The sequence below is a fragment of the Ovis canadensis genome, chromosome 1 (genome assembly GCF_042477335.2).
Source record: "Ovis canadensis isolate MfBH-ARS-UI-01 breed Bighorn chromosome 1, ARS-UI_OviCan_v2, whole genome shotgun sequence".
In the NCBI taxonomy this organism is placed as follows: Eukaryota; Metazoa; Chordata; class Mammalia; order Artiodactyla; family Bovidae; genus Ovis; species Ovis canadensis.
In genome coordinates this window covers 214,734,083-214,758,994 of record NC_091245.1, presented here as the reverse complement: position 1 = coordinate 214,758,994, position 24,912 = coordinate 214,734,083, and the positions used below count along the sequence as shown (strand labels likewise).

Here is a 24,912-nt window from a genome sequence, read left to right as displayed (position 1 = left end):
AGTGTGAGACATAGTACTGCTGATGGTATTCTTTCCTTTTCCTGATTTCTCACACTCAGCACCTCACTTGCTTGAAATGGTAATATGTGATGGTTTGCCACCAAAATCCTTTTGCCCTCCTGCTTGCCAAGTCTGCATTTTTCAGCTTTTTCTCCCTGTGTCCTCCTAAAATTAAACGAATTACTGCTAAAAAACCAGAAAGCACCCTCCTGACTTACAGCTGCCCCATAACCCTGGTAGTAGAGAGGATTGCAAACTTTCTCTGGCTGTCTACTGAATGATGCTAAATATATGCAGAGTATTTCCAACTGTTTTCTTGCTTTTGGCTGTACTTTTTTTGAAATGTCAGGTTTGTTTTTTTTTTTTTTGAGTAAAGTTGCTAAATTGTTTCATCTGTGGATAATTTTGTTTAAATATTTCATTAAATATATTTGCAGCTTGAGACAGTTAATGTTGAATTGAAAACTGGTTAGGTTTTTCAGTTTTTTTTTTTTTTAATGCCTGGCAGCTGGAATATATCACTAAAATGCTGACATTGGATTATTTAAAACAGCATTGCCTGTAAGGCTAGGAGAAGCTATTTAAGACAAACCTCAAGAAGGCTGGTGAAATAATAGCTGAAGTTATGTTATGTCAGCCAATTCCTCAGCATAGAACTGTACTGTGAAGCCAGAATTGTTATCCTTCACTGTGACATAAAATCTATATTTTGATTCTTTTGGTCATTAATAGTCCTATAGGAATTGTACCCAAGAGGAGTGTGCTTTCATCCAGTGTGTTGGCCAAAGGTCAATTTGGATGGTTCTGCTTTACCTTTTCAATATGTGCACAGTTTCATTTAGATATAATCAGAGTACCATTTTTTGAAAGGGCTCTGAGGTTGTCATTCTATATATAGTTTGTATTTCATGAAGAAATAAGCTTAGCTATTGCAGTGACCATCTGCAAACCTATTACAGAAATTCCAAAGTGACTAAGGGATCTATGGAGTCTTTTAATCTGATACTTTAAGTCACTGTTTCTCTTAAACTGAAAAGTGATTTTAATTTAGTTGATTAGTCAACAGGCCACCAGCGTTTTATGTACAGATTCTGTACTCCTTCCTTATTGCCCTAGTTAAGCTGGAGGGAAAAGATACTGGACAAGAGATGGGAGTAAGTGGGGGAGGGAGTAACATAAAAATTAAGTAAGAAATCACTGAATGTTGTTCCACTTGCTATCCTTACATCTTTAGAGAATAGCAAAGCTTTTAGTCCACAATATGGGATAATAATATTTATTTTACCCATTTCACAGGGTTTCACTATAATATGTCTGTTTGTAAATGACAAATCCTTCTGTAAATGTCTCATTGTAATAAGTGAGATGGTCTGTCTTTAACATATTTTGATCATTGTTTGATATGTGTCTAGAAAATATAAACACAGGCAAACCACGTAAGCAAGAATTGTCCTTAAGGAAATCATAATTATTAAATAAATGGAGTTTTTTCTGTCTTCCCTGCTGTCTTTTGTCTCTCTTTTCTCTCCCAGTATCCTCTTGGTTATTTAGAATGCCTACTTTGGTGACCCCCTACCCTATCAAGGGCCTCATGTTTTTGTATCTATTCCCAAATCCTCTATATTTGAACCTTTTCTTCCCTATTAAATTGAAATGGCAGTTACTGTCATTTGTCTCCTCCCCCAATGCTTCATACATTTTTGATAATCCTAAATTGACCTTCTTATATTAAATGGTTGCCAGCAATACAACTCTAAATATCCCATCTTTCTAGGCATGGACATTCTATAAAATGTTAATATTTCTGAAACTGTGAGCTGCCTGTTAGCAGTTTCTTTCTTTCCTATACTATTCAAGAAAATCTGTTTTAAATGATATTTCTTACAATCAAGAGAATCTTAGAATTGGGAACATAGAATATAAGTTCAGAGGGGATTTGGAACATGTAATTTGGGCAGGGGTCAGATGATTCAATCACAGATTGAAAATTCAGAAGTTATAAACAGGTAGACAATGAAAAGTCTTTCTCCTAAGCCTGTTTATCGCACCAGTACCTCTCCCCAGAGGCATATTTGCATACGCAGTTGTCCCTCAGCATCTGCAGGGATTGATTCATGACAGCCTCCCCATCCTCATCCCATACCAAAATCTGAGGATACTCAAATCCCTTATATGAAATGGCAAAGTACATCCACAGGTACAGAGGGTCAGCTGAAATAGAGCATATACTTACACTTCTTTAAAATTTTACTTTCAAAAAAAAAAAACAAAAACAAAAAAAAAATTTTACTTTCAGAAATAAAACACAAATGACAATGACATAATTTTCTTTTAATCTTTTTATTAAGAATGTAAAATTTATCTTAGAGGTTGTTTTATCCATTTGCAAAAGTACCTTCATTTCCTCAAGGCAGCATGTTTTTCCTTTAAATAAATCTAATATTTATTTGGGCTTCCCTGATGGCTCAGAGGTTAAAGTATCTGTCTGCAATGTGGGAGATGTGGGTTTCATCCCTGGGTCAGGAAGATCCCCTGGAGAAGAAAATGGCAACCCACTCCAGTATTCTTGCCTGGAGAATCCCGTGGATGGAGGAGCCTGGTGGGCTATAGTCCATGGGGTCGCAAAGAGTTGGACACATAAAGTTTGTCTTAGTTTTTTCTTCAGCAGTATATGTGGCACTAGAATTCCCACATCCTCTCCGATACAATCTATAATCAAACTTGCCAAAGTTTTCTGTAAAGTAATTATAAGAGACACTTTATATGTATTTTATATATATAAGCCATTTATAATTATTTATTCCTATGACATGTGAGTTAATATTCATTGCCTTTTTTTTTTTTTACTTTTCAGTCTTTTTTCTTTATCCATTACAGACATTAACCATTTGCCTGTAGAATAAATTGTAACTATTTTCCTTCTACATTTTCAATTATTCCTGTTTATGGTGATTTTTGTTATGCAGAAAAGTTACAATTTTATGTAGTTGGACTAGTAAATCTTTTTTGTCTTTTGAGTTTGTCTTTTGTATTATAACAAGATTATTAAAATTATCTTCTACTGTTTATGGTTCTACCTTTTTAGAGAACCATTCTACTTTATGGTTCTAATTTATTGTTCTACTTCCCTGGTGGCTCAGACGGTAAAGAGTCTGCCTGCAGTATGGGAGACTTGGGTTCAATCCCTGGGTCGGGAAGATCCCCTCGAGAAGGAAAAGGCAACCCACTCCAGTACTCTTGCCTGGAAAATTCCATGGACAGAGAAGCCTTGTAGGCTACAGTCCATGGGGTTGCAAAGAGTCAGACACAACTGAGGGACTTCACTCTTCACTCACTTTTATTGTTTAGATTCTTATATTTTAAAAATGGGTTCATCTGAAATGTATTGTGGTATAAGATAGCATAGAGTAGATACTATTTTATTAATTGAGTTTTTTTAAAATTTAATTATTTGGCCATCTTGGGTAATCTTAGTTGTGACCCTCATGATCTTTTATCACAGTGCACAGACTCTGTAGTCACGTTGTGGGCTCAGTAGTTGTGACGTGTGTGCTCCAGAGGGTTCAGGCTTCAGTAGTTGAAGCAAGCCAGCTTTCTAGTCATGGTCCACCAGTTTATTTACTATAGGGATGTAGGATCTTAATTCTCCCAGGGATTGAACGCACATTCCCTGCATTACAGGGCAGACTCTCAACTACTGGACCATGAGTGGTCTATTGGCTGAAATCTTTATTTAAACCCAACAAAGTAGCAGAAGTGTTGATATCTTATAGTTTTAAAAATAACATACTTGTTTTTATTGCATCAAAAAGCCTTAAATGGAGAGAAATAAATGAGAAATAGGTCTTCTGCCTTATGTGTCTCTTGGTCAGGGACCTGAAGTTGGTCAGGGAAGTGGAAGGAGAAAAGAAATAGAGTTTGGCATGGATGAGGACATAAGTTAGAAGTTACACTAAAAACAAGGACAAATGTCTTTATTCTTTTCCATTTGCACCTTTACAGAGTGATCTTTAACCCACTCCAGTGTTCTTGCCTGGAGAATCCCAGGGACGGGGGAGCCTGGTGGGCTGCCGTCTATGGGGTCACAGAGTCAGATGCGACTGAAGTGACTTAGCAGCAGCAGAGTGCTCTTTAAAGCATTCATTAGTTCATAAATATATTTTAAATACATTTTGAATTATTTCAAATGTAAAGTTATATTTTTCTGCATTCAATAACAAGATTCTGGTTTAAAAATCTAACAGAATTAGAGTGTGTTTTTCAGTTTGCCAATTCTACTTGAGTATACTAGAGAAATAGTAATCATTCACCTCTTAAGGCTGAAAATACTTTGTTAACACCATGGGAGTAGGTTTTAAAACCTTTGTAGAAACCTTGAGATATGGGAGATTTTCAAAGTTCCATTTTATGAGTTTAAAATTGCCACTTTAAAGTAAAAAGCTATTTTTCCCCTACTGAATTTAACATATTTAAAAGGCATGCCAATGTATCTATTGATTTTTTAAAAATAGGTTTGCCATCTTGAAAGTATATTTTATGTATAAAGAACTCAATGCCAGATGCTGATGTTAAGAATAACTTAAGTTTCTAGTTTAAAATACTAAAGAAAGTAGTAAACATAACTTGTTTCCTCTCAAAGATTATTAGAGCAGTTCTGTAATTCATTATTAAGAATTACTTCCTAAATAGCAACTTAACATACTGGCATAAAAATACAAGCTAAATAAATAAAGAGCACATGATACACACAATAGCTAAGCATTAAAGAGTTGCCACAGGTACAGTTTGTTACAATTATATCCAGTAATTGAATATGACTTAAAACAAAAATCTTAGAATCCTAGGAAGAACAAATGTAAGGTTGATATACTAATGTTAATACATTAATGTTTGTATTAATGCATTAATATAAACATGATAGAGAAGAAAAAGCATTACATTTGGAGTGAGAAGACCTGGAATCAAATCCTGGTTCTGTTGATTTGTTGTTGTTGTTAGTCACTAAGTCATGTCTGACTCTTGCAACCCCATGGACTGCAACACACCAGTCTTCCCTATCCTTCACTATCTCCCAGAGTTTGTGCAGTCATGTCCATTGAGTCAGTGATGCCATCCAACCACCTCATCCTCTGTTGATCCCTTTTCCTCCTACTTTCAATCTTTCCCAGTAACAGGGTCTTTTCCATTGAGTCAGCTCTCCATATCAGGTGGCTAAAGTATTGGATCTTCAGCTTCAGCATCAGTTCTTCCAATGAATATTCAGGGTTGATTTCCTTTAGAACTGATTGGTTTGATCTCCTTGCAGTTCAAGGGACTCTCGAGTCTTCTCTAGCACCACTATTCGAAAGCATCAATTCTTCAGTGTTCACCCTTCTTTTTATGGCCCAACTCTCACATCTGTACATAACTACCGGAAAAACCATAGCTTTGACTCTATGGACCTTTGTCAGCGAAATGATGTCTTTGCTTTTTAATATGCTGTCTAGGTTTATCATAGCTTTCCTTCCAAGAGGCAAGTGTCTTTTAGTTTTATGGCTACAATCATCATCCGCAATGGTTTTAGAGCCCAAGATCTGTTGATTTGGAAGCCTCAGTTTTCTAATTTGTAAGATGAAACTGTTTTGCAAGGATATATCTCTCCTATGGAACAGTTTGAGAGGCTGGCAAGTCCTATATAGACTAATTCTCAGAAATGATATTATAAAATGCTTGGATTTAAGTACACACGATGACGAAATAAACAAATTGTATCAAAGTGCACTTAACTAAATATAAAAGTATACATTTTAGTATTATACAAACATTTAAAAATTGACACATTAAATATCAAAATTCAGCAAAATATCTCATAACTTTCTTCTTTGAAAATTAGTGGTGAGCTTATACAACAACTGAAATGTGAAATGAAAATGCCTGATTTCATTTAGTTCACAAAGTCACAAATAATGCTAGTAGCATTGGGTTTATGGTATTGTCACATTTGAATGAAATATTAAATTTCAGTTAGAATTAAGTGAATATAAAAATGCCTTTTTTTTTTCTTTTTGTCCATTAGTTTCATTGATCTAAATTCTTTCTGTGGAGCTCAAGATGATCACCTTGGGGCTTTAGGATTTTTAGATTCTTTCCAATTTCAAAATGTAGTCCTTTCTCTATGATTTCTCACCTGTTTATGTGTTCACATTGCCTGGGATCATGTTTATAAATTCTGAAGTTAAAAGATAATAAAATTGTGTGAAACTACTTTCAGTTGATCAAAAAACAACAAAATGTTCTTAGTATGATTAAAGGTTAATTTTTCACTGGTTCTGATTGAAATTTCTTATGCAACTAGGTGACCAACCATCTAAGAGTGTCCATATAAATCAGCATTCTCCAGGGTCCCAAAATCTGCATTTGGCCAGTTGGAGACCCAAGAGAACTGCTGGTATAAGTTCTGGCCCAAATACCAGGAGACTTGAGACCCAAGAAAACTGATGTTTCAGCTGAATACAGAAAAAGAAAAGATCGATGTCCCACTTCAAGGCAGTCAGGGAGGAGGAGTTCTTCCTTACTGGTGGGAAGTTCTGTTTTTTTGTTCTATTTAGGCCTTAAATTGATCGAATTAGGCCCATCCACATTAGGGAGGGCGATCTGCTTTAATCAATCTACCAATTCAAATGAAAATTTCATCTAAAATCACCCTTAAAGTCATTCCCAGAATAATGTTGAGCAAATATCTGGGTACCTCATGTCCTAGACAAGTTAACACATAAAATTAACCATCCTAGTGCTTATAAAAAATCATTTTTAAAATATCACAGACATCATGATCACAATTTGAACATTTTTATACTGTGTGAAAATCAGAATGATAAATTGCTTCTGCCCAAATAAAATTACAAAATAATGCTGAATGAATATAAAGTGACTTAATTTTATTATAATATGTAGAATGCAGTACTTTAATTTTGAATGTTTAATTTTTGCTTTTTGAGTAAGTGGTCGTCTTAGATTTCTTAAGTATGTAGGGTGAGTATGTAAGCAAGGGAAAGCAGAAATAAAATGTTTGAATTATTAAACATATTTTCAAATACTATAGACACCTGTCAATGTGTCTTGGTATTGCTAGTCAACTAATGCAAATTTTGACTTAATGTCTTTATGGGGTCACAAAGAGTCGGACACGACTGAGAGACTGAACTGAATTGAATGTCTTTATATCTCACTTATATAATAATTTACTAAGAAGTTATTCCTTTCAGCTTAAAAGTATACTTGCAAAAAGCTTACTGATTTAGGATTGAGGTTATGATTTCATTTCAGGTCTTCAACAGACTAGTGATAGGAAATTAAATGTGACATAATCATGGCTTTTGTCTGAACTTGCTCATTTTATAAGCTAGAATAAACATGTCTGGTATCAAACATTAAGTGTGAAACATTTTGAACTCCTTGAATGAAATACTTAATTTGTATTCATTAAGCCTTGTAAAAAATTTTTAAAAAATTATTGATCTGTACAAATGTGTTACCAATCTTCTCTCACTTGTGGTGGCTAACTTCTAGAAAAGTGAAAAAAATAAATTTTCTACTTCCCTCTCAGATAACAGTGCTTTTAGAGGTTGAGTAGATCAGCATCTGTTACCTGATATGGATCCATTACAATCCACTTCACTGCTGTGAGAGAAAACAATTTATATTAAATTAGAATACAGATTTAGGATCACCTCAGGTCTGTGAGTTTGGCCTAGAATTTAAAGTAGTGAATAATAAAAAGATTTAGAGGATAGGTTTTGTGTGCCAGGAATGTTTTCCTCTTAAGGGAAATCTCTAGATGATTCAATCTAAAAATTGGGTTCTTTTTAACCCTATTTTACTCGGAAAGTAGTTAGGAACAAAAGAACAAAATAAGCATAGGCTTGAGGATCCTATACTTCTGCCTCTTGTCCCTGGTTAAATATAAGAGAGTGGGTGGTAGAAAATAAGGTATTAGGGGAGACAGAGGGAGAGACAGAAGCACTGGCCATGTAAGCTCTCCATAAGATTTTACGGGGAAACTCAGTAGGTAAAGGATAGGCCCCAGGAAGGCTTCTTAGGGAATTCTGTGTCACCCCTGATCTTCCAAACTTGGGTTGATTTTCTTGAATCTTTTACTCTTCATTTGGGCTTCACCTTGACAGGAGACTCAATAGTCCAGTGCCTTCAGCTATAGGGCCCAGCTATACCTTGGGCCGTGCAGGCCTATTATTCTGCACTCTGTTCTCCCTACCTAAATAGTCCATATTAGTACCAGAGATGTGGTTTAAGAGATCTTAACTGTCAAAACATAATTTAAAAACAATTCTGACAATATTCACCCCATTGGCATCATAGAATTGGTTTACAAAAGAGTTTATGTATGACAGACGAGGCAATACACACTTTTAGAGAAAAGATGTAGACTTTTCAGTAGATGAGTGAAGTAAAGCAAGCCAGAGTAGGGGAAAGGATTCAGAAGTATTTTAGGAAATGTGATCCTGAAGGCTAGATATTACTTGTTCTATATGCCTCAAAAACACAAAACATGAAAGCAATGATGTAGCTAGAAGACATCACAGAAATAGACTGACGGCAATGAAAATATTAAAGCTATGCAATGTGATTCAGTTCAGTTCAATCTCTCAGTCGTGTCCGACTCTTTGCGACCCCATGAATCACAGCACGCCAGGCCTCCCTGTCCATCACCAACTCCGAGAGTTCACTCAGACTCACATCCATTGAGTCAGGGATGCCATCCAGCCATCTCATCTTCTGTCGTCCTCTTCTCCTCCTGCCCCCAATCCTTCCCAGCATCAGAGTCTTTTCCAATGAGTCAGCTCTTCGCATGAGGTGGGCAAAGTACTCGAGCTTCAGCTTCAGCATCATTCCCACCAAAGAAATCCCAGGGCTGATCTCCTTCAGAATGGACTGGTTGGATCTCCTTGCAGTCCATGTGACTCTCAGGAGTCTTCTCCAACACCTCAGTTTAAAAGCATCAATTCTTTGGCACTCAGCTTTCTTCGTGGTCCAACTCTCACATCCATACATGACCACTGGAAAAACCATAGCCTTGACTAGATGGACCTTTCTTGGCAAAGTAATGTCTCTGCTTTTCAATATACTATCTAGGTTGGTCATAACTTTCCTTCCAAGGAGTAAGTGTTTTTTAATTTCATGGCTGCAGTCACCATCTGCAGTGATTTCAGAGCCCCCCAAAATAAAGTCTGACACTGTTTCCACTGTTTCCTCATCTATTTCCCATGAAGTGATGGGACTGGATGCCATAATCTTCATTTTCTGAATGTTGAGCTTTAAGCCAACTTTTACACTCTCCTCTTTCACATTCATCAAGAGGCTTTTCAGTTCCTCTTTACTTTCTGCCATAAAGGTGGTGTCATCTGCATATCTGAGGTGATTGAGATTTCTCCTGGCAATCTTGATTCCAGCTTGTGCTTCATCCAGCCCAGCGTTTCTCATGATGTACTCTGTATATAAGTTAAATAAGCAGGGTGACAATATACAGCCTTGATGTACTCCTCTTCCTATTTGGAACCAGTCTGTTGTTCCATGTCCAGTTCTAACTGTTGCTTCCTGACCTACATATAGGTTTCTCAAGAGGCAGGTCAGGTACTCTGGTATTCCCATCTCTTTCAGAATTTTCCACAGTTTCTTGTGATCCACACAGTCAAAGGCTTTGGCATAGTCAATAAAACAGAAAGAGATGTCTTTCTGGAACTCTCTTGGCTTTTCCATGATCCAGGAGATGTTGGCAATTGGATCTCTGGTTCCTCTGCCTTTTCTAAAACCAGGTTGAACATCAGGAAGTTCACAGTTCATGTATTGCTGAAGCCTGGCTTGGAGAATTTTGAGCATTACTTTACTAGCATGTGAGATGAGTGCAATTGTGCAGTAGTTTGAGCATTCTTTGATATTGCCTTTCTTTGGGATTTGAATGAAGGCTGACCTTTTCCCGTCCTGTGGCCACTGCTGAGGTTTCCAATTTGCTGGCATATTGAGTGCAGGACTTTCACAGCATCATCTTTCAGGACTTGAAACAGCTCAGCTGGAATTCTACCACCTCCACTAGCTTTGTTCGTAGTGACGCTTTCCAAGGACCACTTGATTTCACATTCCAGGATGTCTGGCTCTAGATTAGTGATCACATCATCATGATTATCTGGGTCATGAAGATCTTTTTTGTACAGTTCTTCTGTGTATTCTTGCCACCTCTTCTTAATATCTTCTACTTCTGTTAGGTCCATACCATTTCTGTCCTTCATCGAGCCCATGTTTGCATGAAATGTTCCCTTGGTATCTCTGATTTTCTTGAAGAGATCTCTAGTCTTTCCCATTCTGTTCTTTCCCTCTATTTCTTTGCATTGATCACTGAAGAAGGCTTTCTTATCTCTCCTTGCTATTCTCTGTAACTCTGCATTCAGATACTTATATCTTTCCTTTTCTCCTTTGCTTTTCACCTCTCTTCTTTTCACAGCTATTTGTAAGGCCTCCCCAGACAGCCATTTTGCTTTTTTGCATTTCTTTTCCTTGGGGATGATCTTGATCCCTGTCTCCTGTACAATGACACGAACCTCATTCCATAGTTCATCAGGTTCTATCTATCAGATCTAGGCCCTTAAATCTATTTCTCACTTCTATTGTATAATCATCTTCCATTGTATAATTATAAGGGATTTTATTTAGGTCATACCTGAATGGTCTAGTGGTTTTCCCTGCTTTTTTCAATTTGAGTCTGAATTTGGTAATAAGGAGTTCATGGTCTGAGCCACAGTCAGCTCCTGGTCTTGTTTTTGTTGACTGTATAGAGCTTCTCCATCTTTGGCTGCAAAGAATAGAATCAATCTGATTTCGATGTTGACCATCTGGTGATGTCCATGTGTAGAGTCTTCTCGTGCTGTTGGAAGAGGGTGTTTGCTATGATGAGTGCATTTTCTTGGCAAAACTCTATTAGTCTTTGCCCTGCTTCCAAGGCCAAATTTGCCTGTTACTCCAGGTGTTTCTTGACTTCCTACTTTTGCATCCAGTCCCTATAATGAAAAGGACATCTTTTTTGGTGTTAGTTCTAAAAGGTCTTGTAGGTCTTCATAAAACCATTCAACTTCAGCTTCTTTAGCATTACTGGTTGGGGAATAGACTTGAATAACTGTGATATTGAATGGTTTGCCTTGGAAATGAACAGAGATCATTCTGTCGTTTTTGAGATTGCATCCAAGTGCTGCATTTTGAACTCTTTTGTCGACCATAATGGCTACTCCATTTCTTCTGATGGATTCCTGCCCACAGTAGTAGTATCCTCCCTGTATTAGTACCTCAAAAAAATAGGTAAGAATTGAAACATTATTATATGTTTGAAGGATCTAGCACTATAGCTGAAAAAAGTTGGAATAAATCAGTTTCTGAATATTAAAATGCATATTTCTAAATCATTTGATAGGTTTTATTTGAGTGTTTCTGAAACTATATCATATAAAAAAAACATAGGAAAAAAAAAAAACCATAGGAAGGGATTGAAGAGTCTATGTGCTGATTCAATGGCAAATTTGTACCGAATACATACTTTTTGCCTCATATTATATGTGATATTCTCACACTGTCATCTCACTCCCCTCATGATTCCTGGTGAAGAGGCTGGTATTCTTCCACATTTCATACTTGAGACAATAGCATCACAGCAATATTCTAGATTTTTGAAAATATTTTTGAAGAAGACATTTTAAATTTTAATAATAGTTACAGGAACTCTTATTTAACTGAATTTTGATTTTTTTTGTTTTATTTTTGTAAAGTTACTATCATTTGTTTTATATGCTAAAAAACTCATAGTTTAAGAAACAATAGTCCATCATTTTTTATTTCCCTAGAGGTTGCACTCAGCTTTGTGGTTCTCTTTGGTTTGGGTATTTGGCATATACTCATAATTCATATGGGGATAAGTTGTGAATAAGAAATGGAGGAACTTTATTTTCTTTTTTTTTTTTTTAAAAAAGCTGTTTTAAGAATAGAATTATATCCTACCTGATGCTTTTGAACTGTGGTGTTAGAGAAGACTCTTGAGAGTCCCTTGGACTGCAAGAGTCCAACCAGTCCATCCTAAAGGAGATCAGTCCTGGGTGGTCATTGGAGAGACTGATGTTGAAGCTCAAACTCCAATACATAGGCCACCTGATGCAGAGAGCTGACTCATTTGAAAAAACCCTGATGTTGGGAATGATTGAGGGCAGGAAGAGAAGGGGACAACAGAGGATAAGATGGTTGGATGGTATCACCAACACAATGGACATGGGTTTGGGTAAACTCTGGGATTTGGTGATGGACAGGGAGGCCTGGTGTGCTGCGGTTCATGACGTCGCAGAGTCGGACATGACTGAGCAACTGAACTGAACTGAACTGAAACCATCCTTTATATTTGTGGGAAAACTTTTTTTAAAAGACAGAATTAAACCTTTGAGGGACTCTACATTGTCTTTTAATGAGTCATTAAAGATTATAATAAATCTATTCCCAGGTAAAAATAAAAGTTAATCAGTGGTACCCAATTCTTTGCTATCCTATGGACAGTAGCCTGCCAGGCTCATCTGACCATGGAATTCTCTAGGCAAGAATATCAGAGTGGGTAGCCATTCCCTTCTCCAGGAGATCTTCTCAATCCAGGGATCAAACCCAGGTTTCCCACATTGCTGGCAGATTCTTTACTGTCTGATCTACCAGGGAAGCCCAAGGGTACTGAAGTGGTTACTCTATCCCTTCTCCAGGGTATCTTCCTGACCCAGGAATGGAACCAGGGTCTCCTGCATTGCAGGCGATTCTTTACCAGCTGAGCTTCTAGGGAAGCCTGGTTGATGCCAGTGTACAGAATTTGGCTACCAATGCAGGAGACATAAGAGCTGTGGATTTGATACCTGGCTCAAGATCCTCTGGAGGAGTGCATGGCAACCCACTTCAGTATTCTTGCCTGAAGAATCCCTTGGACAGAGGAGCCTGGCAGGACAGGCCACGGGGTCTTAAAGAGTTGGACATGACTGAAATGACTTAGCAGCAACAGCATAATAAAAATGCTTTTGCAGCAACCACAGCAGGCAAAGCTTGATCTAGGCCAGTGCTAAAGTCACTCTCCAGTGAGCATGAGCCTCATAGAAGAATGTTGGTACAAAGATTTCTGGACTTTGTTCTCAAAGGTTCCCATTTGGGAGGGTATTGTTGTAGTCTGAGCATTTGTAGTTCATATTTCAAATAAGTTCCTGGGTGTCATTGATACTGCTCATACTGGCCATTGACACTGCTTATATTGGTCCATGTTTCAAATAGTGTTGGTTCAGGAATGGCCTAAGAAGTATAGTGTGTGCTAACAATTTAAATTATGTTTTTCAGAAAAACAAGTTCAATTGTCCCAGAAGAGATCAGTGCCCCAAAACCAATATCAGTTCTGAGCAGATGCAGGATGATGCTGATTACTTCATCAACCATCTCGGAGTTCCCACCATGAGGTTTACTTATGAGGACATCAGAGCATTAGAGGTGAGTGCTTACAGAAATGCAAAACACACACACCATATATAGCAGACATGCAGGATTTTATTTTATCTTGGCTATTCATCTTGCTTACCAAGTAGGTTACCCTAAAAAGTGGCTTCATTTAGAAAATTATTCTTGTTGTTCAGAGGCTTTGTAAGAATATTTGAAAACATCAGCTCTTTTCAATAGTGCTGAATTCAATTTACAAAGATTTATACTGTCACTCACATTTTCGCAGCTTGCTTCTCAACAAGAAATGTGTACTTGTTGGATTAACATCAAAACATAATTGTAATCTTCAGTATTCACAGAAACAGATGACATATGCAATAGGTTCTCCTCTCCTTGCCCAAGGGAAAGTACATGTCACCTGCTGTATATTAATGTGAGTCTGTGGAGTAGCTTTCCGAAGTTTGTCAATAGTTTCCTTGCCTAAAAAGATGCTATGTTTTTCTTATGAGGACATAAAGTTTTCTCCCAAAGAATATCACAGAGGCCTGAGTCACCTTAATTGTGTTCATTCTTCTGTTGGACCTTAAGCCTTTTTATCTTTCTCAGAGTTATGTCACAGGAAACTGTTGCTCTATAGATCCAAACCCACTGAAAGATTTTTCCTTCTTTTGCAAGATTATCCCTTCTTTGCTGGGAGGTATTTGAAAGCCTCTGGGGTGCTTCTTGAAGTAATTATTTCATTAACAAAATAGTGGCTGGAAAATGAAGCCTTGCTTGTTTTTCTGTTACAGATGTTCCTAAAAAGTTCTATCTAAATTGTATTTTTATAGGCTCAGTATCAGATACGCAATCTCTTAATGTCTGATAGTTTTTCACTAAAGTGATCTTTGTGTTTCTGCGCAGACCTCTACCCTCACCCTTCATTTCCTCAGTGTGTGTCTGTGTGTGTATTAGGCCCTCATTTTTGTCTGACTCTTTGCAACCCCATGGACTGTAGCCTATCAGGCTCCTCTGTCCATGAGATTCCCCAGGCAAGAATACTGGAGTGAATAGCTGTTCCCTTCTCCAGGGGATTTTCCCAACCCAAGGATAGAATCCTGGGCTCCTGCATTTCAAGTGGATTCTTTACCATCTGACCCACCAACCAGTAGACACTTAAAAATGATCACTAACTATTTATATTATTGGAGGGAGAAATTCTGGATGACTCCTTTTATATATAAATTGCTGGGTAGTAGAAAAGCAATCACTGTGATTTATGCTGTTTAAAATTAAATTTTCATATGCTATTGCTATTTGAAAATTGGGTACCTGTATAGAGGTATCTTTTCTCATACCAAACCTACTATATATACCTTAATGAAATTGATGTATTAAGAAATTAACTCATTTTTTAATTTTCCTAGTTGACACATTTTAACATCTTTTTATCTTCCTCCATCCCATCCCAGCCCATCCAGCTCCTGTCATGTTAGCAAGTTGAAAGAAAGCTCTTATTCAATGTATGTTTAATTCATGCTGGTTGAGTTTAAGCCAAGAATTTAGAGAGGCAATACTGTATACCCTTGGTAATGAGACTGTACTTGTCTTTGGGGGCTTCCCTGATAGCCCAGTTGGTAAAGACTCTCCCTGCAATGCAGGAGACCATGGTTCAATCCCTGGGTTAAAAAGCTCCCCTGGAGAAGAGAAAGGCTACCCACTCCACTATTCTGGCTTGGAGAATTCCATGGACAGTATAGTGCATGGGGCCACAAAGAATCAGATACAACTGAGACTTTTGCTTTGATTTTGGATTCAAGTTCTAGAATGATTTAACTTTTTTAAGAACTGTTTTTTATAGATGAAGGAACCTTAGTATATATACAGAATCTATAGCACCATTGTTTAGTCACAAAGTTGTGTCCAACTCTTTTGAAACCCCAGGGACTGTAGCCTACCAGGCTCCTCTGTCCACAGGCTTCTCCCGGCAGGAGTACTGGAGTAGGTTGCCATTTCCTTCTCCAAGGGGTCTTTTTGATTCAAAGATGGAACTCTCGTCTTCTGCTTGACAGGCAGATTCTTTACCGTTGAGCCCCCAGGGAAGCCTCTTAGAGCCATGGTAAAGATTGAATGCTTACCATGCTTGTAAGAGACTTGGCTAACGTTGTGTATAGTAAGGCTTCATCACCCATAGCTACCATCAGAATTATTATTATCTGACTTGCACATTATTGGGGGAGTTTCAAAACTTTTTTGATAAGATATTAGTGGGACGAAGGAGTTTGCTAATCATTAAGAAAAGCATACTTCTAAGGCTGACTAGATGGGTTATGAAGAGTTGGACGATCTGAGGGCATAATGGGAGGAAATTTGGAAACAGGTCCCAGTGAAGTTCTCTGAGGTTGGGTGTTAGTTTCTCAGTCATGTCTGACTCTTTGCAATCCCATGGACTGTAGCCCATCAGGTTCCACTCTCCATGGAGTTCTCCAGGCAAGAATATTGGATTGGGCTGCTATTCCCTTTTCCAGGAGATCTTCCCACCCCAGGGATTGAACTTGAGTCTCCCACCTTACAGGCAGATTCTTTACCCCATCCGAGCCACCAGGGAAGCCCAAGTTCTCTGAAGATATGATTATAATGTGAAACTCCCCAGGATAACTCACGGGCTACATGGGGTGGCAAATGAGTCCGATAGGACTTAGTGACTAAACAACACAAACCTCAGGCTAAAGTTTATCCCCTAGAACTGGATTAGTCTGAATCAGTTTTTCAGATTATACGCAGAATGTCTAACTCCCGTCATCAAAATATTTTCTACTGTATTTGTCTCCAAAAAAACTAATTAAAAGAGAATCTTCTGTGTTTTATAACTAATGACCTTGTTTATATTGCTTTAGTGTGGGAAAAAAATTTAATAGATTTGTCCCTTACAAAATGTGAAAGCTTGAGATGAGATAATTTTGTATGGTGAACTGTCCAAAGAAGAGATAATAGCCTTTGCTTTCTGTGTTAACCTATAATAAATATTTGTATGCAGTTATTAAGAGGAATGATAAACATTGAAAGACTTTATCCATGCTTTAAAGACTATTTATCCTATGTCAATCAGTAAAAGCAGATAAAGAAATTAGAGCTTTTTCCATGCAATGAAGATAAAATATATATTATGTTTATGTATTGCATAATATATTATATGTGTAATATAATATGTAATGTCTACCACTTATTGAATACTTGCTTTGCTAAATAGTTCTACATTAGGAAATATTTTAAATTACCTTGTAGAAGGAAATGGCAATCCACTACACTATTTTTCCTTGGAAAATTCCATGGACAAAGGAGCTGGACAGGCTACTGTCCATGGGGTTGCAAAGAGTTGGATGCAATTTAGCAACTGAGGTATATTACTTTATCTCATTTATCATTTACAATATCCCTATGAGTCATCTTTTATTACTGGCTTTTTTTTTTTTTTTGCTGTGGATGAAATGGAGCTTAAAATCAAGTAGCTTATCCAAGATCATAAAGCTAATAAATGTCCAAGATAGAAGTTTATCTAGATCTCTTTAACAGTAATCCTCAAATATTACAATAATCCTCAACTATTGCATTAAAGTTTGCAAATTTGTAGCCCAAGGGAAAGATCCAGTCCACAGATATCTTTTGTTTGTTCTGAGCTTTATTGAAAACTTGAATTTCTGGAAGCAATGGATTCTTTTTCCCATGGAAACAATTGGCTAAATTGTGCATTGGTGCTGCTGCTAAGTCACTTCAGTCATGTTCGACTCTGTGCGACCCCATAGATGGCAGCACACCAGGCTCCCCCATCCCTGGGATTCTCCAGGCAAGAATACTGGAGTGTGTTGCCATTTCCTTTTCCAATGCATGAAAGTGAAAAGTGAAAGTGAAGTCGCTCAATCGTGTCTGACTCTTAGCAACCTCATGGACTGTAGCCTACCAGGCTCCTCCATCCATGGGATTTTCCAGGCAAGAGTACTGGAGTGGGATGCCATTGCCTTCTCTGAAATTGTGCATTACAATTACAATCTTAAAAATATTTCTTCAACACCCCTTTCTACCAAAAGTTAGGAAATGAATGATCCAACAGCCTAAAGGGCCACATGTAACACCAGACTCCTGTCACCTCTATTACCTGTCTGGAGGCTGTAGAAACTGAATTTGTTATCTTTGTGCTCAATATCTTTGCATTTTAAGTAAAAGCAGTTAAAGCCATAGTCCCTTTCACTTTAAAAACTGTATATGCATTCTAAGTATGCTAGCATTATACTCAAGTTTTTTAAGAAATTATTTATTTATAATTTATTTAGGTGATTATAATGCAAGTCTTAGAATTTCTGACAGGATTTTTAATCTAGCAAGATTGATTATGAATCTAGTATATTCAATTTCCACAAGTAAGTAGTGATAATAAGAGAAAAACTACCTGTAGGAAAGTATACTAGTGCTGTAGACACCACTTTTGGGGAAGATATTGAACATTATTAGTGCTAACATTTTTTTAATGAAATATGACATTTTATAAGAAATACTCCCAATATTTCGTACTATCCATATTCTCACCAGTAAGTTTTCCCTGTAGTTTCTCTGGATGTTCATATATTGCATAGATTGCTTGAAATACCTTTCATCTTTCAGCTTTTCTTGGCATCTATACTCTAATTTTACAATAGTTAAATTTCACAAATGAAAAGCAATCTGTGGCTTTGCCAAATGTTAGAATTATTCCACCTCATAAGATATCACCTTGTTAATTGAAATGTCTCTAGTTGTAAACTTCATTTAAATAAGGTTTTCACTTTGTAAACATCATTGCACCTGTTAGAAGAAGCATTTTGCACAGATTAAATACAATGCAGAGATTACTGAAAAGAAAATGAAAAGACAGATGCTTTCTGATTAAGAGTGCAATATTTATGACAAGCTGGTGGTCCAATGCACATTTCTTCTGTCACTTAACAGCTGTTTCATATAATTTTTGTTCCAGTTCAGTATATTTACTCTCTATAGGGCATGTCAGAGGGTCTGACTTTCTTAGTATATCAATAGATCAATCCGTGCCCTAACAAGTTTTATACCACAGTTTGAAGCTCTGGTTCCTCATTCTGTTTGACCTTACATTTTTTGCTCTTCTGCTTGAAAAATTCTATATTAAACCCAGTTTACCTCTATAACAGAGCATTTAACATTTAAATTATAATGAGATAAAGGGGTATTACAGGTTTTATATAGCAGAGATTTTTGCACAATTGTTTCAATATCTCTTGGTACCCCAGCAAATGAGAACCAAGTAGCATAAGTATTCGGATACTCTCACTAATTCCTTTTAAGTTAGATGACTTTGATATAAATTCTGATTCTTAAACTGCTATGCAAAAGCATGAATGTATGTATGTGTGAGAAAGAGACAACTTTAAGGTAATTGTGCAGTATAAAAATAATTATTTGTGCAGATGCAATACAGATGCAATGCATATATACATATTTTGGAGCAAAATATCTCATAGTTTACATGGCGATTATGTTTTATTCTACTATATAAGGTTGAAAAAAACTTACATTACTTAGAGATTGTTTTGTCATTTTCATTTTTTGTTGGGAACATAGTCACTGTCATTATTATGTTAATAGGTAATAGCTGTTCAAAAGTCAATTAAAACCTTTTTATTTTAAAAACTGAAGAGTTATACAGAACTATGCAAAAACTGAAGTGTTTTATTGTAGTGCCTGATAGAATCTGTTTCATACTGTAGCTACACAACAAATTAATGTCACTTAGAAATGAGATTTTACCTTTGCTATTTCAAAATGGACCAATTCCAAACAGGATAGAAAGGAGTTTTTCAGTGTTCTTTCAAGCTCATTTGTTTTCTAAGTTATTTTAGGAAAAGAAGACTGTCCGATAAAAATATATGGTATGATTATTTTCAGATCTTAGAGTAAAGGTTTCAAAATATTTTGCTCTAAAACCTATTTGCATTTATTAGTACTGAACACTCCAAAGAAGAGAGCTTTTTGTTTATGTGAGTTGTTGTTCATTCATCAAGTCATGTCTAACTCTTTGCAACCCCATGGACGGCAGCACACCAGGCTTCCCTGACCTTCACTATCTTCAGGAACTTGCTCAAACTCATGTTCAGTGAGTCCGTAATGCCATTCAACCATCTCATCATCTGTCGTCCCTTCTCCTCCTGCCCTCAATCTTTCCCAGCATCAGGGTCTTTTCCAATGAATTGGCTCTTTCCGTGAGGTAACCAAAGTATTGGAGCTTCAGCATCAATGCTACCAATGAATATTCAGGGTTGATTTCCTTAAGGATTCACTGGTTTGATCTCCTTGTTGTCCAAGGAACTCTCAAAAGTCTTCTCCAACACCACAATTCAAAAGCATCAATTCTTCAGCACCTTTTATGGTCCTACAATCACATCTGTATGTGACTGCTTTGTCAGCAAAGTGATGTCCCTATTTTTTAATATGCTGTCTAGGTTTGTCAGAGCTTTTCTTCCAAGAAGCAAATGTCTTTTAATTTCATGGCTGCAGTCACCGTCTGCAGTGACTTTGGAGCTCAAGAAAATAAAATCTGTCACTGCTTCCACTTTTTTCCCCTTCTATTTGTCATGAAGTAATTTGGAAGGACTGGTGTTGAAGCTGAAATTCCAATACTTTGGCCACCTGATGGGAAGAGCTGACTCATTTGAAAAGACCCCGATGCTTGAAAAGATTGAGGGCAGGAAGAGAAAGGGACGACAGAGGATAAGATGGTTGGATAGCATCAGCGATTCAATGGACATGAGTTTGGGTAAACTCCGGGAGTTGGTGATGGACAGAGAGGCCTGGTGTACTGTGGTTCATGTGGTCTCAAAGAGTTGGACACGACTGAGCGACTGAACTGAACTGAATGCGATGAGATGCCATGATCTTAGACTTTTGATTGTTGAGTTTTAAGTCAGCTTTTCTACTCTTTTTTTCACAATCAACAAGAGGCTCTTTGGCTCTTCTTCACTTTCTGTTATTAGGGTGGTATCATCTGCATATGTGAGGTTGTTGATATTTCTCGTAGAACTTTTATTTCAGCTTGTGCTTCATCCAGCCTGGCATTTCATGTAATGCACTCTGCATAAATTAAATAAGCAGCGTGACAATATACAGCCTTGATGTACTCCTTTCCCAATTTGGAACCAGGCTATTGTTCCATGTCAGGTTCTAACTCTTGCTTCTTGATCTGTATATAGGTTTCTCAGGAGACAGATAAGGTGGTCTCAGTTCAGTTCAGTTCAGTCACTCAGTCGTGTCTGACTCTTTACAACCCCATGAATCGCAGCACGCCAGGCCTCCCTGTCCATCACCATCTCCCGGAGTTCACTCAGACTCTCGTCCACGGAGTCTGTGATGCCATCCAGCCATCTCATCCTGGGTCGTCCCCTTCTCCTCCTGCCACCAATCCTTCCCAGCATCAGAGACTTTTCCAATGAGTCAACTCTTCGCATGGGGTAGTGAAAGTACTGGAGTTTCAGCTTCAGCATCATTCCCACCAAAGAAATCCCAGGGCTGATCTCCTTCAGAATGGACTGGTTGGATCTCCTTGCAGTCCAAGGGACTCCCAAAAGTCTTTTCCAACACCACAGTTCAAAAGCATCAATTCTCCAGTGCTCAGCCTTCTTCACAGTCCAACTCTCACATACATACATGGCCACAGGAAAAACCATAGCCTTGACTAGATGGACCTTAGTCAGCAAAGTAATGTCTCTGCTTTTGAATATACTGTCTAGATTGGTCATAACTTTTCTTCCAAGGAGTAAGCGTCTTTTAATTTAAGTCACCATCTACAGTCATTTTGGAACCCCAAAAATAAAGTCTGACGCTGTTTCCACTGTTTCCCCATCTATTTCCCATGAATTATGGGACCGGATGCCATGATCTTCGTTTTCTGAATGTTGAGCTTTAAGCCAACTTTTTCACTCTCCTCTTTCACTTTCTTCAAGAGGCTATTTAGCTCCTCTTCACTTTCTGCCATAAGGGTGGTGTCATCTGCATATCTGAGGTTATTGATATTTCTCCTGGCAATCTTGATTCCAGCTTGTGTTTCTTCCAACCCAGCATTTCTCATGATGTATTCTGCATTTAAGTTAAATAAGCAGGGTGACAATATACAGCCTTAATGTACTCCTTTTCCTATTTGGAACCAGTCTGTTGTTCCATGTCCAGTTCTAACTGTTGCTGCCTGACCTGCATACAGATTTCTCAAGAGACAGGTTAGTGGTCTGGTATTCCCATCTCTTTCAGAATTTTCCACAGGTATTCCCATATTTTGAAGGATTTTCCAGTTTGTTGTGATTCACACAGTCAAAGGATTTAACATAGTCAGTGAAGCAGAAGTAGATGTTTTTCTGAATTCCCTTCTTTTTTTCTGTGATATAATGGATGTGGCAATTTGATCTCTGGTTCCTTTGCCTTTTCTAAATCCAGCTTATACACCTGGAAGTTCTCAGTTTACATACTGCTGATGCCTAGTTTGAAGGATTTTGAGCATTACATTAGCAGCATGTGAAATTAGTGCAATTGTGCCATAGTTTGAACATTCTTTGGCATTGCCCTTCTTTGGGATCATAATGAAAACTGACCTTTTCCAGTCCTGTGATCACTGCTGCATTTTCCAAATTTGCTGAGATACTAAATATACTAATATGTGTAGGTATTAATATTTACCATGTTAGAAGTAAAAACTGAAGAAAAATATATATAGTATTTATTAATTTTTTTAAATAGTACATTTAAATGAATATAAATAACTTATTTTTATAAAAGGTAATTATCAATTTTTAAAATATCAATATCAATTTTTTATTTAAAAATATCAATACATTTAAATGAATATAATTTTTAAATATAAAATCATTTAAATGAATATAAATAACTTATTTTTATAAAAGGTAATTATATTTCCCAAGAGAAGAAAACACAAATGAGAAGAGTACACTATTTTATATTTTGTCATTCTTTTTAATGTGACTTAATACTAAACAGATAGCTCAACTCTCATATTGGTTTCTACATTCCGTTGTAACATTGTTTTGCTAGAAATGGTCATATAATGACAGACATTTTTATTTTATACTGAAATGGCAGGTATTAGTTTCCTGAAGGTTAGTTCGAGTGTGGAATCTGAAGCTCTATTACTGAACTTTGTATACCCTATACACTCGTGAATGTAGCGTGAAAATGAAAGTGAAAAAGGCATGTAATGTTACTATCATTATGAAAATAGATTAGTCTCAGTGTCACTTTCAGGTCTCTGAACCACATTTGGAGGGATACTGATTTGAGAGAATGCCTTGATTAAACTATTCTACAGTTGGCCCTCTGCATCCACAAGCAGAAGCTGTGGATATGGAGAGTCAATAGCCACTGAGTCATTTTATATAAGGGACTTGAACATCTTTGCATTTTGGAATACATGGGTGAGTGTGTCAACAGATACTGAGGGATAACTGTAGTTTAGTTTTTATAATATTGACTAGCTGTTCATCTTTTCCCTGTTCAAGGATTTGAACTATGATTTCATATTAACCTGTGTTTATCTTTTCTGGTCATCTCTGAGTATTGCCATCACATCCACGTGATAAACAGCATGAAGCAGGGAATGTAACACTCTCATAAACTGTGACTCTACAAAGAATTCTGCTTCTTGGAAGCCTTCTTTTAGAAGGGAAGGTTAAACCCCAATCAACAAATCAGCAGTTATAGAGCAGACTTGGAAAGCTCTGATTGTACAGTATATGAAATGCCTGTCACAGAAGGAGTGCTATTAAAGTTGGCCTATGCTTCCAAGAGCCTGAGGAGTAAACACAAGAAATTGAAATATGAGACAGATATTAAAAAAAACAAAGAGCGGATAAACTGTTAAGACTCAAATGGATAATTCAAAAGATCATATTTCAAATTGCCTAATATTCTGAAATGACTGCGAGGAGGACAGATTTCCCCTAGCGATTGTCCTTGCTTGGATTTCTAAATAAGGACATTTATTCTGAATGCCTACAATCACTGGGTCAAAGTATATCACATATGCACTATATTTCAACTAGAATGCTGTTTTCAGAAATGATCTTGTGATCATGCCTGTTATGAGGGGATTTTTTTTAATGAAGTTTTTGATAATTTCAATGATACTACTTACAACAGGTTTTAATGGTAAACTACATTGTAAATTTGGCAGCATGTAAGTTAAGAATATAGGGCAACTCCAGAGGTGATTTATTCAGATATTGGCCTATTCTAACATGTTCATTAATTTAGCTAGAAGTTATTAAGCATTTGCAGTAATCCAGCACTATGTTAGACACACAAAGATGAATTGTAAAAATACCCTCCTTTCCTCACAGCAGCCATGGTTTAGATTGGAACTCAGACATATATGACAATCTATTCCTGTATTTGTGCCAGGAAAATCCCATGAAGAGAGGAGTTTGGTGGGATACAGTCTATGGGGTCACAAACAGTTGGACACGACTGAGCGACTGAGCACGCACGCACACAGACATATAAACTATCAAGTAAAGTCAATATAGTAGAATTTGTCTTAACTGACTACCAGTTAACCGATTTGTGGGGCTAACTGACAGCTTGCATTCCCTTAAAACATAATGATTAACGCTCGAGGATCCTTGAAGTTCATTGTAGGGAGGTCCTTCCTGAATTTTTGCACACCCTGTTCTTTTTTTCAGTGGTATGTTTGCCTGTTGTCAGCTCTATTCTTAGACCTATATATGCCCTTTGCATTCATTTTTAATAGCTAGGTACTTTGTTGTATAAAGTTATGAATCATGAGTATAAAAACAATAATTTCTTAGACATTTGTAGTTGTATCTTTCTAAAAAGCATGTTGCTAATAAAGAATTGGTGTGGAATGGTCCAGGCAACTCTCAAGATTGGGGGAAACTTTAGTCATCTAAATGGATTCCATGCTCAGTATACTTCAAAAATGTCTTTTAAAATTCCACTTTAAATCAAAGGCAACATGAAAGCTATATAATATATGACACAAGAAAGAAATAATAGAACTTTATTCAACAGATCAGTATTCAGAGACAAGGCCTTGGCTTTACATCAAATTATTGGCCAGCAAACATACATATGCAGGTTTTAAATTAACATATATAATATCTTACATGAACAGTTTTTTTTTGGTTTGTTTTATGGATCACATATTTGAACCATCTTATGGATAATTAACCCGCTGATTTAGTGGGACAAATCATATTGACTAAGAAGGCCTCTAATGTAGAGAGAAGTGATAGAGGCAAGGTAGTATCAAGCAAAGTTGTGTTTAAGAAATACTGATGTAACATTTGTGGTAGACGTTGTTTTGCTCTAAATCCTTTAAATATATTTATTTTATTTAATCTGTGTCCTTATAACTAGCACTCCGCTAAA

General features: G+C 36.9%; 1 protein-coding gene across 4 annotated transcripts in view; it reads left to right on the top strand.

The window, feature by feature from the left end:
• Positions 1-24,912, top strand: part of NAALADL2 (N-acetylated alpha-linked acidic dipeptidase like 2) — a 1,648,032-nt gene that overhangs the window by 1,308,531 nt on the left and 314,589 nt on the right. For all 4 annotated transcript variants that reach the window (XM_069559730.1, XM_069559739.1, XM_069559749.1 and 1 more), the window contains one exon: positions 13,387-13,533. In XM_069559730.1, the coding sequence (XP_069415831.1) occupies positions 13,387-13,533 (147 nt within the window). The remainder of the gene's footprint in view (positions 1-13,386; positions 13,534-24,912) is intronic.